General features: G+C 41.9%; 1 protein-coding gene across 7 annotated transcripts in view; it reads left to right on the top strand.

Moving 5' to 3' along the window:
- Positions 1-15118, top strand: part of ZC3H13 (zinc finger CCCH-type containing 13) — an 88087-nt gene extending 72969 nt beyond the window's left edge. For all 7 annotated transcript variants that reach the window (XM_066380977.1, XM_066380981.1, XM_066380980.1 and 4 more), the window contains 3 exons: positions 395-595; positions 5957-6120; positions 14086-15118. In XM_066380977.1, coding sequence (XP_066237074.1) covers positions 395-595; positions 5957-6120; positions 14086-14223 — 503 coding nt within the window. In that variant the 3' untranslated portion in view covers positions 14224-15118. The remainder of the gene's footprint in view (positions 1-394; positions 596-5956; positions 6121-14085) is intronic.

The raw sequence follows: 15118 nt of genomic DNA, 5'->3' as shown, positions 1-15118 counted from the left end.
GGGCGCTTCTCCTGTGTGCCCTGGCCGGGAATCGAACCCGGGACTCCTGCATGCCAGGCCGACGCTCTACCACTGAGTCAACCGGCCAGGGCCTGAATGAGTTATTTATAGGAAGGGTTTGCTTGGGTTTTTGTTTGCTTGCCTGTTTTTTTGGTAAAAAAGTTTTTTTATTTGTAAAGGTTCTTAGATTCTAAATGTTAGCGTTGATAGAAAAGCTTTCATCTTAAGAATATATATAATATTTTTGGTTTAAAGTACTTGCTATTTAATGAATTTACGTGTTTTGCAATTTGTATTTCTCTATAGATAACAATACTATTTCTATTTCTCTACTGGTAACAGGAATACTATTTCTTAGTGTAAAAACGTTTCTGGTTTTTTTTACTTTTTACAGACCCATTAGATGTGATAGATGTGGATTGGTCTGGTCTTATGCCCAAGCGTCCAAAAGAACCCCGCGAGCCTGGGGCTGCTCTCTTAAAATTTACACCCGGAGCTGTTATGCTGAGAGTTGGGATTTCTAAAAAGTTGGCAGGTTCTGAACTCTTTGCCAAGGTCAAAGAAACATGTCAAAGACTTTTAGAAAAACCCAAAGGTAATTAATTCCATTCTACTGTGATTCTGTGCTATATGGTATAACTATTAAGATGCCTTTGAAAAGGATTCTGTTCTCACGTAACACTCAAAATATTGGGTCTTTTATGTGTGTGTGTGTGTGTGTGTGTGTGTACTACTTATAGTCACTATTTCTCATTTGAGAATTTCTTTTTTAAATTTATTTTGAGAAATATTTAAGCTCATAGAAAAGTTGTAAAAATAGCCCAGTGACCTTTCTGTATCAATACTACTTTGAACGAAGTACTTAGTTGTTTACCCCTGGCTAAATGAAGTGGCGCCCAGGGAAGCAGACGAGGTATTTTCACATCTAAGCAAATGGATGTCTTGGCAGCCCTTTCTCCTGGGAAAGGAGAATTCTACCCAGCTACAGTTATGCAGATTGAACCTTTAACAAAGTTGTTAAAAACCTGGTCTCTAGGCCAAGTGGTCTGGATTTGAATAGACACACCACTCTCTAGCTGTTATTTAATCTCTCTGTGTTAATGTCTCCATCTTAAGCTGGGAATAAACACCAACTTCCTATGAATGTTAGAAGGAACAAATGAGTTATTACAGGTAAAGCACTTAGAACAGTTTATGATGAGTAATAACACTCAATAAATGTTAACTGCTACTCTTTAGTTTGAAAATATTTTGCCACATTGATTTTAGACATTATCAAGACAACTTTTCATTATTCCAGAACACCTCTGTGTTTAGTTTATGGATTCTTTTACACTGTTTCTCTTACCACGTACCTATGTTATTTTGTTTTGGCAGCTTATTAATACTTTATTAATGGGGAAGGGATGTAAAAGAAGGAGACAGTAAAAGATGAATGCAAACATTATTTAATTTTACATGTTTTTCATGAGAGTTAAAAAGTTTAGTTAAAAGATTTTTTACTAATATAAAATTGAAAAAATTGTTTTAAGAGTTTCATGAATCCCTATTTGTTTTTTGTTTTGTTTTGTTTTGTTTTTCAGAGACAGAGAGAGTCAGAAAGAGGGATAGACAGGGACAGACAGACAGGAACAGAGAGAGATGAGAAGCATCAATCATTAGTTTTTTGTTGCGACACCTTAGTTGTTCATTGATTGCTTTCTCATATGTGCCTTGACCGTGGGGCTACAGCAGACCAGTAACCCCTTGCTTAAGCCAGTGACCTTGGGTCCAAGCTGGTGAGCTTTGCTCAAACCAGATGAGCCCACGCTCAAGCTGGTGACCTTGGGGTCTCGAACCTGGGTTCTCCACATCCCAGCCTGACGCTCTATCCACTGCGCCACCACCTAGTCAGGCCTATTTGTTCTTTTTGTTTGTTTGTTTTTGTTTTTGTTTGTTTGTTTTTGTTTTTTGTTTTTATTTTTCTGAAGTTGGAAACGGGGAGGCAGTCAGACAGACTCCCCGCATGCGCCCGACCGGGATCCACCCGGCACGCCCACCAGGATCAATGCTCTGCCCACCAGGGGGCGATGCTCTGCCCATCTGGGGCATTGCTCTGTTGCAACCAGAGCCATCCTAGCGCCTGAGGCAGAGGCCACAGAGCCATCCTCAGCACCCAGGCCAACTTTGCTCCAATGGAGCCTTGGCTGTGGGAGGGGAAGAGAGAGACAGAGAGGAAGGAGAAGGGGTGGGGCAGAGAAGCAGATGGGCGCTTCTCCTGTGTGCCCTGGCCGGGAATCGAACCCGGGACTCCTGCATGCCAGGCCGACGCTCTACCACTGAGCCAACCCGCCAAGGCCTGTTTTTGTTTTTTATTAAGTGAGAGGCAGGGAGGCAGAGAGACAGACTCCTGCATGCACCCAGACCGGGATCCACCCAGCACGCCCCTACTAGGTGATACTCTACCCAGCTGGGCCACAGCTTTGTTGCTCGGCACCTGAGGCTGAGGCCATGGAGCCATCCTTAGCACCCAGGATCAACTTTGCTCAAACCATTCGAGCCATGGCTGCAGGAGGGGAAGAGAGAGAGAGGAGGGGGAAAGGGTAGAGAAACGGATGGTCGCTTCTGTGTGCTCTGATGGGGAATCGAACCCAGGACTTCCACACACAGGGCTGACACTCTACTGCTGAGCCAACCATCCAGGGCTTAAATGATGTTCTTTTAACTGTTACATAAGCAGTACATTTCTTAATTTTAATGTCCCGCTAAACATAGCATATATGTTTGTGAAACATATATAAATTATAATTGTGAATGTATATTAATCTGACAAGACTAAAGTCTTAGATTAGTGCCCTATTCTTTCTACCTTATTTTGGTTGGCTCTGTGATCTTTTTTTTTTTTTTTAGTGAGAGAGAATGGGACAGACAGGGAGAGAAGTGAGAAGCATCAACTCATAGTTGTGGCACCTTAGTTGTTCACTAATTGCTTTCTTATATGTGCCTTGACAGGGGGGCTCCAGCCAAACCAGTGACCCCTTGCTCAAGCCAGCAACCTTTGGCTTTAAGCCAGTGACCATGGGGTCACGTCTATGATCCCATGCTCAAGCCAGGAACTCACACTCAAGCTGGTGAGTCTGAGCTCAAGCCAAATGAGCCCATGCTCACACTGGCAACCTCTGGATTTCAAACCTGGTTCCTCTGTGTCCAAGGCCGACTCTCTGTCCACTGCACCACTGCCTAGTCAGGCTGGCTCTGTGATCCTAAGCAAGTTAACTCCAGTGGACATAAAATGTTAAGAATAAAACCCCTACGGTCTTATCCACCTCCAGAGTTATTTACATCTGTGGCTTTTACTAATGGCATTAAAAGTTAAAATCTAGCCTGACCCGTGGTGGTGCAGTGGATAAAGCATTGACCTGGAATGTTGAGATCTCCAGTTTGAAACCCCTGGCTTGCCTGGTCAAGGCACATGTAGGAGTTAATGCTTCCAGCTTCTCCTCCCTTCTCTCTTTCTCTCTCCTCTCTGTAAAATGAATGAATAAAATCTTTTTTTTTTTAAGTTAAAATCTAGTTTGATTTTGCAAATTATTATATACAGCTTGACACTGACTTAATAATGCTTAATCTAAATAATGAAAATACACACTGTAGAGAGGGGTTTGATTGTTCTTTACCAATCGGTCCTATATTTTGCTTTGATAGCTTATTAGAGAACTGACTGATGATGAATATGTTTCCTAAGGAAGAGAACTTTGTTTTGTTTACTGCTGTGTTCAATGTCTAATGATGTGTTCTTACTAATTGTACTCTTGCCTAGAACACGACCTCACACATAGGAGTATTCAGTAAATATTTGTGAAATATTTGATACTGATTTTTTTTTTCGATTTTAGTTGGTCTATTTCAGTACCCCAATATTAAAGAAAGAATATACCCACTGCATATGTAATTTTTGCAAATATTCTAAGAAGCTTAATTCGTAATTTAAAGCAAAAGCTTTGCCTGTACCGTTGGCCCTTGAGCAACATGGATTTGAACTTTGTGGGTCCACTTATATACGGATTTTTCACTGCATACAGTCAGCCCACCATATCCCTGAGTGGCACATTTGCCGATCCCACCAACCATGGATGAAAAGCAGCATTTTTGATCCATAGTTGGAAATTGATGGCTGCATTATTGTATAGCATGTTATATAAGGGACTTGAGCGTCCATGCATTTTGGTCTCTGGGGGGGGGGGGTCCTGGAACCATTCCCCCCACAGGGACCCAGGAACAGCTGAGTTGGGGGAGTCACGAGTGGTAGGCAGCTTCTGTGCGGCATGTTGGCATTTCCTCTCAGCTCCTGCCTGTCTAGGCTTTCTGATTGGGGAATGATTAGGCTCTTTTGAGCTATACTTTCTCAATTACTTTGTTTCCTTTGTTTTACTTATACTCAGTATGTGTTTAATCTGTTTAGGGAAGTTTGTGAATATGTGTTAAGGATTCCAATTCAAAGAAATTTGTTTTAATGAGCAATTTTCAAGGAAAGCAAGGGACTCAATGCAAATTTCTTCTATATTTGTGTCTATAGTGGAATAGTATTTAATGTACTGTTGTTTTAATAGTATACATGTATGACTGTCAGCGTTTGTTGGCTCTGACATTTGTATCTCTGGATCCCCTGAGGAACTGCCTTTTTGTCCTGGAAGGTATCTTGGTCCAGCTGTAGATGCTGTGTAGATCTGGTGGTGGAACCCTGGCACTCTGTTTTAAAAGCTCCTCAGATGGGTGTGATAGGCAGCAGAGTTTGTGTTAGTTTTGAGTTTTCCTTTATATTAATGTTTTGTTATATTAGATACCTATTGACTACATAGATAATTTACTGACTAGTTTATTATCTGATCTCACTATGCTTTGCAGTTTAGAAAATAAAAATGAAATATGTAATGCAGTTTCATTTATTCTCGATCGGATGTGTCTCCTGTTTTTACTTGCATTTCTGCCTGCCTTGTGGGCTCTAACATTAACCTGTTAGATCATGTTTACATAGGAACAGTACCTTTGGTATCCTTGGCCAATTCTGTTGCCTTTTTTTTTTGGTCTTTATTTTTTTCTGTTTTTTTAATCTTTTATTTTTATTGAATCCAGAGAGAGGAAGAGGGGTAAGGGGGAGACAGAAGCATCTATCTGTTTGTGTATGTGCCCCGGCCAAGGACCAAACCAGCCACCTCTGCATTGCAGGACAGTGCTCCAGCCAAGCGAGCCATCCAGCCTGGGCTCTTGGCCAATTCTGAGAATGCTACTCTGTAATTTATTTTGATTACTGACTGTCTCTATTCTGTTATTTTTACTTCTGTTTTGTCTATTTTAAAACCATCCTCTATTTTTATTAAATCTTTTCTTGATTCTTTTATTTTTATGAAGTCTAAGCACTTTTCCTTATCTTGCATGTTATGACTTAAAACTAAGTTTAATACATTGTCCAGAGTATTATAGTGACTAAATATAGAATAAAATTTGCAGATTTTATGACTAATAATACCTAATCACTTTTCTAACTAATTTTTTTAAGGTGTCACAGACTGTGATCACATTATTACATTTGAATCTTGCTGTAGTAAAGTCCTGAAATCTAGAACTTTTAAGTAGCCTTTTTTTGGTATGTCATATTCTGAATTGGACTTCACTAGTTCTTAACTTGAACTTTTCTCCTCATAGTTAGTAGTCAGTGTATAAATCCTCTTCCCCAAGACTGTTTTTCTTATGTCCTAAACTTAAAGTGGCTGTCAGAAAATTTATTTTTGTTTCAGACTAGAAACAAAACTTTATATTGAATGACTTTCACGGAGAACATATTGCCTTTAATATAAAAACATTCTCATCAATGTTGGTAATTCTGGCAAAGTATAGACTGTGGGATATTCATCTGAGCAGTTGGTAACACTTTTATATTTTCAGAAAACTTAATGTGTGTTTATTACTTTTTTGAAAGATGCAGACAGTCTTTTTGAACATGAATTGGGGGCTCTCAATATGGCTGCATTACTACGAAAAGAAGAAAGAGCAAGTCTTCTTAGTAATCTTGGACCATGTTGTAAAGCGTTGTGCTTCAGACGGGATTCTGCAATCCGAAAGCAGCTTGTTAAAAATGAGAAGGTATTGTTGTTTCTTTGGAACAAATACAAAGTGGTTGTTGAGTAATATGAATGACATATTTTTTATTTGATTGCTTTAAAGACAAGATTATAGTCTCATCTGTTTTTATGAGTTTGGTTTTCTAATTGTTTACATACATAAAAGAAAGAGTTCTAGCCTGACCTGTGGTGGCACAGTGGATAAAGCATCAACCTAGAATGCTGAGCTTGCCGGTTCAAAACCCTGGACTTGCCTGGTCAAGGCACATATGGGAGTTGATGCTTCCTGCTCCTCAACCTCCTTCTCTCTCTTTCTCTCTCCTCTCTAAAATGAATAAATTGTTTTTAAAAGAAATAGAATTCTATTAGAATTTATACTTTTCATTTTACTCTAATAAGACATTTATGTTGAATTTCAATTTATTATTCAAAAGTTGGTATATAAAGGAAGCTGTAAAACTCTGTGAAATATTTTTCATTTCATTGTGAAAGTTTCTTTAGATAGTAAAACATTCTAGAAATTAATTTTAATTTAAATTGAAGGGTGAGGAAAAAAATGCCCCAGAAGATGGTGAGGATATTTACAGAAATAGTGTTTTTGAGAGAGAATCAAGTTGGAAGAGAGGGAAATTAATACAAGTAATTATATATAAACATTTATTTAAGAAGAATAAAGGGAATTGAAATGTGAAAAATTGAAATTAGTTTAGATTTAGAGAAAAGATCTATCATGAAAAACTGAAAACTTCTTAGGCTCTTTAAAGTTAAGAAACTGGGACTTTTATTTGGGGCTGTCATTTTGTGGGCATGCATAGTGTGACAAAAGAGTTGGCCCTAAAAATTTAGAGAAATATTTAATTTATTCGTTTTTTACTTGGGAACATTAAGGAAAACATTACTAAAGAAAAAGGATATTTCATTAAAGAAAAATTCTCACACTGTCTGAGGAGGCGTCCGAGTGGTATGGAAAGCAGGTTGAAGGAGTGTAAAATCGTGCAGACTGCAGACATCTCTCCAGCTCGCTGCTCGGCCCCAGGTCCTGGGCGGGAGATGCACCCACCAGCCTCGGGGTCGGCCCTGCCATCTGCTGTCCCATTGCTAACGAGGCCAGCACATCGCTGCGGTTTAAGTATATTGTAAATAAAGACAGAATCTGGAAAAAAAAAAAGAAAAATACTCAGATCTTGGGAGGACATTAAATTTATGAGAGAGGGACAAACTCATCTCCAAAGATTAAACTGGACACAGGAGGAATAAGAATTTTAAAATCTTCTCTGCTTGAAGAACTGACTCAAGATTACTTTTTTTTTAATAAATAATTTTTTTTAATGGAGTGACATCAATAAATCAGGGTACATATATTCAAAGAAAACATGTCCAAGCCCTGGCCAGTTGGCTCAGTGGTAGAGTGTCGGCCTGGCGTGCCAAGTCCCAGGTTCGATTCCCGGCCAAGGCACACAGGGGAAGTGCCCATCTGCTTCTCCACCCCTGCCCCTCTCCTTCCTCGCTGTCTCTCTCTTCCCCTCCCTCAGCCGAGGCTCCATTGGAGCAAAGATGGCCCGGGCGCTGGGGATGGCTCCTTGGCCTCTGCCCCAGGTGCTAGAGTGGCTCTGGTCGCAACAGAGCGATGCCCCGGAGGGGCAGAGCATCGCCCCCTGGTGGGCAGAGCCTCGCCCCCTGGTGGGCAGAGCCTCGCCCCTGGTGGGCGTGCCGAGTGGATCCCGGTCGGGCGCATGCGGGAGTCTGTCTGACTGTCTCTCCCCGTTTCCGGCTTCAGAAAAAGAAAAAAAAAAAAAATGAAAGAAAACATGTCAGGTTATCCTGTCATTCAATTCTGTTGCATACCCATCACCCAGTCAGATTGTCCTCCGTCACCTTCTATCTAGTTTTCTTTGTGCCCCTCCCCCACCCCTTCCCCGTCTCCCTCCTTCCCTCCCCCCACCCCCCATAACCACCACACTCTTTTCCATGTCTCTTAGTCTCGTTTTTATGTCCCACCAATGTATGGAGTCCTGCAGTTCTTGTTTTTTTCTGATTTACTTACTTCACTCCGTATAATGTTATCAAGATTCCACCATTTTGTTGTAAGTGATCCGATATCATCATTTCTTATGGCTGAATAGTATACCGTGGTGTATATGTGCCACATCATCTTTATCCAGTCTTCTGGGGTTTTTTTACAGTGATTAAAGCCTTTAAGCAAACTCTTGGCCAATACAGCAAGAATCCATAAAAGAGTAGTGTCCTTAACATGTTCACCAAGTCCAAGTTGGCCCCATCACCATGCCAAATCCCTGAAAAATGCAACCCAACCCCAGTTCAGTTTGTTATGAGCTGACACAAGGAGCAGGAGTCCAGGAAAAGTCCACATCCAGGAAAAGTCTGCATGGCACTGGAATTGTTGTCACAATTCTATACTTTGCAGCTCATGTCCAAGTCCCAATGACCGCTACTTCTAGCTGGTAATGATTCAGGTAGACTGGAAAAGCCATCTGCAGCATGTGTGGAGATGGAGCTTCTGTTCTCCTCTGCCTGGAAAGATGAGACCAGGTTGCTTTTCCCTGGAGCTCTGTGACTGTGGCTTGGTAAAGAGAACCTTGGGATACACTAAGGTGGGTGGCAAAGGTAGATTCATAATAGAAGTTGGCAAAAGGGGGAAAGAGAGCTCTAAATAGGTCCCAGCCTGAAATATGAGTGGGGCATTGAGGTAGGAGGAATAAAGGAAACACTGTATATGAAACAAAGCAGCAGAAAATAGGACTATCAACACCCACAACAGAGATCTTCGAGGGAAGAATAAAAAACCTGACTATTCAGGCAAGAATAGTCAGTGGCCCTTGTGCAAATGAGATCAGTTTACCTGCTTCTTGGAAGAAATACCCTAGGCTCGTCCACAGTGTCGTAGATGGGGCCTACGGCCCTGGGCACCTTCAGCCTTCAGTGGCAAACCCCAGCATTCTGGGCAAGGTTAGTCATAGGTGGCTGGAGCAGGGCTGGAAGAGACTGAACCCTCCCTTAGAGGAGCGAGGGAGAAGCCTACCTTCCAGTGTCCCTGTTTAATCACAGCAGAGGCATGTAAGTCTGGCAGACTTTAGCTCAATGACCTTCCTTTCCACCATTGAAGCAGGACCCAGATGGCATCCTGTGAGACCCCTTTGGGGCGTTGGAGCCTTTAAGGGCATATCCTAAAAGCTGGTAGTTCCCCTGATCTCTACTGGGCTTTATCTGCCTCTTGGTATCTTAAAAGCCATGCTCAGTAGGCCCTGGCCGGTTGGCTCAGTGGTAGAGCGTCGGCCTGGCGTGAAGTCCCGATTCCCGGCCAGGGCACACAGGAGAGGCGCCCATCTGCTTCTCCACCCCTTCCCCTCTCTTTCCTCTCTGTCTCTCTCTTCCCCTCCCGCAGCGAGGCTCCATTGGAGCAAAGATGGCCCGGGCGCTGGGGATGGTTCCTTGGCCTCTGCCCCAGGCGCTGGAGTGGCTCTGGTCGGGACAGAGCGACGCCCTGGAGGGGCAGAGCGTCGCCCCCTGGTGGGCGTGCCAGGTGGATCCCGGTCGGGTGCATGCGGGAGTCTGTCTGACTGTCTATCCCCGTTTCCAGCTTCAGAAAAATACAAAAAAAAAAAAAAAAAGCCATGTTCAGAAGATCTCGCTGAGGGGTTTGAGAATCCCCATCCGCCTATATAAATCTTTTCCATATATCTGGAGCTATTTGGAAAAAGACAAAATAGTGTTATTAGCTGGATCAAATAAAGCAGGTAGTAGTTTGCAGGAGAAGAAGATTTGGCATCTCCTGTTCATCGGCATTCAAAAGAAATTTAAAAATTTTTTAAGTAAAAAGCATGATATGGTAGACCCGTAGGAGTTCCAGGATATGACTCCCCCCTTTTAAATTTTTTTAAATTGACCTTAAAATATTTGCTGGGTACACTTTAATAATACCTTGACTTTAAAGATTGTAAGAAATACACATAATTTGAAAGGGTTGACAAAATACAGTAAATGCTTTTGCTCCATATGCAAGAGCATTGTCAGTTTAACCAGTTTAGGAAATCCAATAATAGAACAGTGCATACAGACAATGAGCTATAACATGCTTAGCAGCCTCTCCTGTTCTGACAGACGTTACTATAAATCCAGAATGCGTATCCACTGTAACGTGGACATAGGACTGTTTGCCAAATGAAGGTATATGAGTAACATCCATTTGCCAAAGTTGTCCTGGTAGGGGTCCTTGAGGGTTAACTCCAAATGAAGGGGCAGATTGTAGTATAGGACCCCTTGGACAGGATTTCCCAATCTGCCATGTGCTTCCCGAGAAAGTTGAAACGGTTTACACAGGGCTGCAGCGTTCTGGTGAAGAATAATAGTATGAGACTGAATTGCTCGATCTGTCATGGTTGCTCCAAATAATTTTCTTTTGAGTAGCTTGATCGACAAGGTCCTTCCTAGGCCCTGGCCGGTTGGCTCAGTGGTAGAGCATCGGCCTGGCGTGCAGGAGTCCCGGGTCCGCTTCCTGGCCAGGGCACACAGGAGAAGCACCCATCTACTTCTCCATCCGTCCCCCTTTCCTTCCCCTCTGTCTCTCTCCTCCCCTCCCACAGCCAAGGCTCCACTGGAACAAAGTTTGCCCGGGCGCTGAAGATGGCCCTGTGGCCTCTGCCTCAGGCGCTAGAATGGCTCTGGTTGCAACAGAGCAACACCCCAGATGGGCAGAGCATCCCGCCCTGGTAGGCGTGCCGGGTGGATCCCAGTCGGGGAGTCTGTCTGACTGCCTCCCCGCTTCCAGCTTCAGAAAAATACAAAAAAAAAAGCTGGGGGGAAGGGCATTCCCTTGTGCTAAAGCTCCAGGGAGCATGGTGTGAGCTCGAGTATGTCCTATAAAACATGGAGTTCAAGATTACTTTTGACAGTTACTACAGTCATTTTCTCCTTTGCACTCCCATCTCAGTAGAGGCATGGTATTCTTCTGTTGTTAGGTGCCCATCTCCTCGTAGCAGTAAACAACTGGAAATTTCTCTGTGAGAATCAGATGCTTATGCTCTAAACCTATAGGTAATGAGTCAACTCCTTCTGCATCTAAAATGGTACTAGTTACCACCATCCTTGGTATTTAAATGAAAAATAATCATTCAAATAATTTTCTGTTTGGTTCAGGTAAGGAACCCCAGTTGAGAAAGACTGTTTTGTTTGTAATATAATCAGAATCCTGCCTCATTTTTATTAAAAATATTTTGTAACATTCCTGGTTTCTCTTCTAAATGCCATAGTGCCTTTAAAACTTTTGATAACCGCCTGACCTGTGGTGGCGCAGTGGATAAAACGGCGACCTGGAACGCTGAGGTTGCCGGTTTGAAACCCCAGGCTTGCCTGGTCAAAGGCACATAAGGGAGTTGATGCTTCCTGCTCCTCCCCACCTGCCCCCCCACCCCGTCTCTGTCTCTCCTCTCTGAAATGAAAAAATAAAACTTAAAAAAATAAAAATTTTTGATAACCAAAAATACCCCTGAAAATTTCTTATTGAGAGCCATTGCTACCTTGCCTGTGGTGACGCAGTGGATAGAGCATCGACCTGGAACCTGAGGTCGCTGGTTTGAAACCCTGAGTGCCTGGTCAAGGCACAAACAACAAGCAAGCAATGACCAACTAAAGCAAAGCAACTATGAGTTGACACTTCTCTCTCCCTCCCCCGCTTCTCTCTTTCCTCTCTCTGTAAATTGAATCAATAAGATTTTTTGTCTGTGACAGAAATTGAAAATGCGAAGACAAATATACTGGGAGAAAATATTTGCAAATTACATTTTGAAAAAGAACTTGTATCCAGAATGTATATAGAACTCAAAAATTAACAGTTTGAAACAAGCAGCCCAGTTTTTTTAAGGAATGAAAGACTTGAGTAGATACTTCACCAAAGAGGATATATGGATGTCTAGTAAACACATGAGAAGATATTTACAGTTACAGCCTCAGTGAGATACCATTAACAACCTATTACAAATGGCTCAAAAACAACAAATAATCCTGAAAATATCAAGTGTTGGTGAGGATGCAGAGCATTTAAACTGCTGCGGGTTGCTGGTGAGAATGCAAACGGTAGAGCTCTTTTGGAATAGAGTTTGGTTATGTCTTGTAAGGTTAAATGTATACTTACCCAGCAATCCCATCGCTATGTAATATTTACCTTAGAAAATAACATCTTCATATAAAAACCTGTTGATACCAGCTCTATTTATTTATAATCTCCAAAACTGGAAACAACCCTAGTATTCTTAAACCAGCTAATAGATAAACTGGCAATTTTTAAAAATTAATTACTTGTTGGTAATAAATACCAGGCTTTCAGTACTATCAACAACACGGAATAATCTCAAGGGCATTATGATGAAGTGAGAGAAACTATTCTCAAAAGGTCACATGTGCCTGACCTGTGGTGGCGCAGTAGATAAAGCGTCGACCTGGAACGCTGAGGTCGCGGGTTCAATACCCTGCACTTGTCTGGTCAAGGCACATATGGGAGTTGATGCTTCCTGCTCCTCCCCCCTTCCTCTCTCTCTCTGTCTCTCTCTCTGTCTCTCTCTCTCTTTCTATTTCCTCTCTAAAATGAATAAATTTTTTAAAAAGAAAAGATAAAGAAGATCATACGTACTGTGTGATTCTGTGTATATGATGTTTGGGAAGAGGCAGAACTGTAACAGACAACTTTTCATTAGTTGTCAGGGGTTAGAGATTAAAGACGGTGTGAGTACAAGGGGGCAGCAGAGGGAGTTTTTAATTTTATTTGTTTTTAGCGAGAGAGACAGAGGGACAGACAGGGACAGAAGAGGGGAAAGGAGAGAGATCAGAAGCATCAATTCTTCCTTGTGACACCTTAGTTGTTCATTGATTGCTTTCTCGTGTGTCTTGACCAGGGGGCTCCAGCCAAGCCAATGACCTTGGGCTGAAGCCAGCGACCATGGGGTCATGTCTATGAGCCCAGCTCAAGCCAGCCACCTGTGCTCAAGTGGGATGAGCCCGCGTTCAAGCCAGCGATCTCAGGGTCTCGAACCTGGGTCCTCGGCATCCCAGGCCAACACTCTATCCACTGTGTCCCGCCTGGTCAGGCAAAGGGAGTTATTTTTAGTGATGAAACGTCTCTATTCTAATTGTGGTCATGGTCACATGCATCTATACGTGAGCAAAAACTCACAGAACTATACATAAAAAGTCAATTTTACTGTATCACAACTTACAAAATATTTTTTAAAATGCAGATGTGATCAAGGAACACTGTTTCCTTAAGGGTCCTGGCAAGAAGAGAAATGGCAGAATGCTGGAGATCCTCGAAGCTTACCCTGTTTAATAACACAGGTGGTTAGAGAACAGTTAACAAAATTTTATGACAGTAACTTTCAAAAATGCTAATGGAGCTGTAAGTTACACTAGAGATATACATTTTAGAACAAGGAGTGTAGTAGCTTCTCAGTAGACTGCATTCATTGACCAGGGTGTTAGAATTTGTTCACTTCCAGGGCCCACATCTTACGTACCGGTAAGGCGTAGGGAGTGTTTGGTGCTTCTCTTCAGAGAGTTGAAAGAGTATCATGTAAAAAAGTAAGATCGAATTAGTATGTAGCTCCATAAAAGGGATTTTATTTCAGCACCTAGAAAAAGTAGTACTATTCAATATACAATGTGTGTGGTTTGATTTTGTTTTTGTTTTTCTCATTCTAAATGAAGTGAAAATTAGTTGATTACCTGTCAGGGATTGTTGAGAAGATTCCTATGTTAAGCAAGATACTAGACCAGGTTCCGTCTAAAGGTTGCTTTCTTTCTAAGATTCCTCAAGTCTGAAAACATTTCCTAATTTGCTTTTAAATATTTAATACCACTAATATCTATCCCAAATTAATTGTTCTTATAACTTTTATGTTTTTGTTAGAAGTTAACATGTCTTTCTTACTGTCAACTAATAGTGTACATCTTCTAAGTGTGTTTTTGTTTTCTGCAATAGGGCACAGTGAAACAGGCATACACCAGTGCTCCAGTGGTGGATAACGAACTATTACGACTGAGTCTGCGGTTATTTAAGCGGAAGACTACCTGCCCTGCCGCGGGCCAGGAAAAGGCCGAAGAGAATAAACCCTCCTAACCCAGGGTCCAGCCGACTCGTGTGTGTCTTAAGACTGAAGTTCCGTGACCTCTTTGGTACTTTCTTCAGTACTACGTATTTTTCAGAGTTCTTGGGTTTCAGAAACATTATTAGTGACAGTGGCAGAAAACATTCATCAGTCATGTTAAAAGGTTGATGAAGAACTCTGATCTAAAGTTTCACAACGTTGGTTTTGGCTAACTTAATGTTTTACACAGTACTTAATACTCATGCAAAATAATGTGAAAGCATCGGTTTATTTTATACATTTTGTTGTAACTGAAGTCTGGGAAACGGTTGTCACTGCTCACCAGCCTACGAAGACTTTTATGAAATGGAGCCACTCACATGTTCTGAATCATCCCTAAAAAAATCTGCCATGTTACTGAGAAACTACTCACAGAGCGAATGCACCCACTGTGCAGCGCCGTGCTGCACAGAACGCCGAAAAGGGGAGCTGGTCCTGCGTGTCGTGTGGGAAGCAGACCGCTAGCAGGAGGGAGCCAAGATACTTTTCTTTCTGAAGTTTTAAAATTGTTACTTAATGGGTCTTTGCTTTTGTTGTTTTGTTTGTTTGTTTTTTAATATATGTGCAGTGTTACAGATGAATGACCTGACCAGTGGTGGTGCAGGGGATAAAGGGACGACCTGGAATGCTGAGGTTGCCAGTTCGAAACCCCAGGCTTGCCTGGTCCAGGCACATATGGGAGTTGATGTTTCCTGCTCCTCCTCTTCCCCTTTCTCTCTCTGGACCTCTCCTCTCTTGAATGAATAAAATCTTTTTAAAAATGAATAAAAAATAGTAATGTTACAATTGAATGTATTTGGAATCTATATGGTTTTGTTTGTTATCAGAGACATTTTATTTTTAATAAAATGTACCTTCTTCCCTTTC

Source organism: Saccopteryx leptura, chromosome 4 (genome assembly GCF_036850995.1).
Source record: "Saccopteryx leptura isolate mSacLep1 chromosome 4, mSacLep1_pri_phased_curated, whole genome shotgun sequence".
Taxonomy (NCBI): domain Eukaryota; kingdom Metazoa; phylum Chordata; class Mammalia; order Chiroptera; family Emballonuridae; genus Saccopteryx; species Saccopteryx leptura.
Note: the sequence above shows the minus strand (reverse complement) of the source record. Positions and strands in the feature narration are given on the sequence as shown.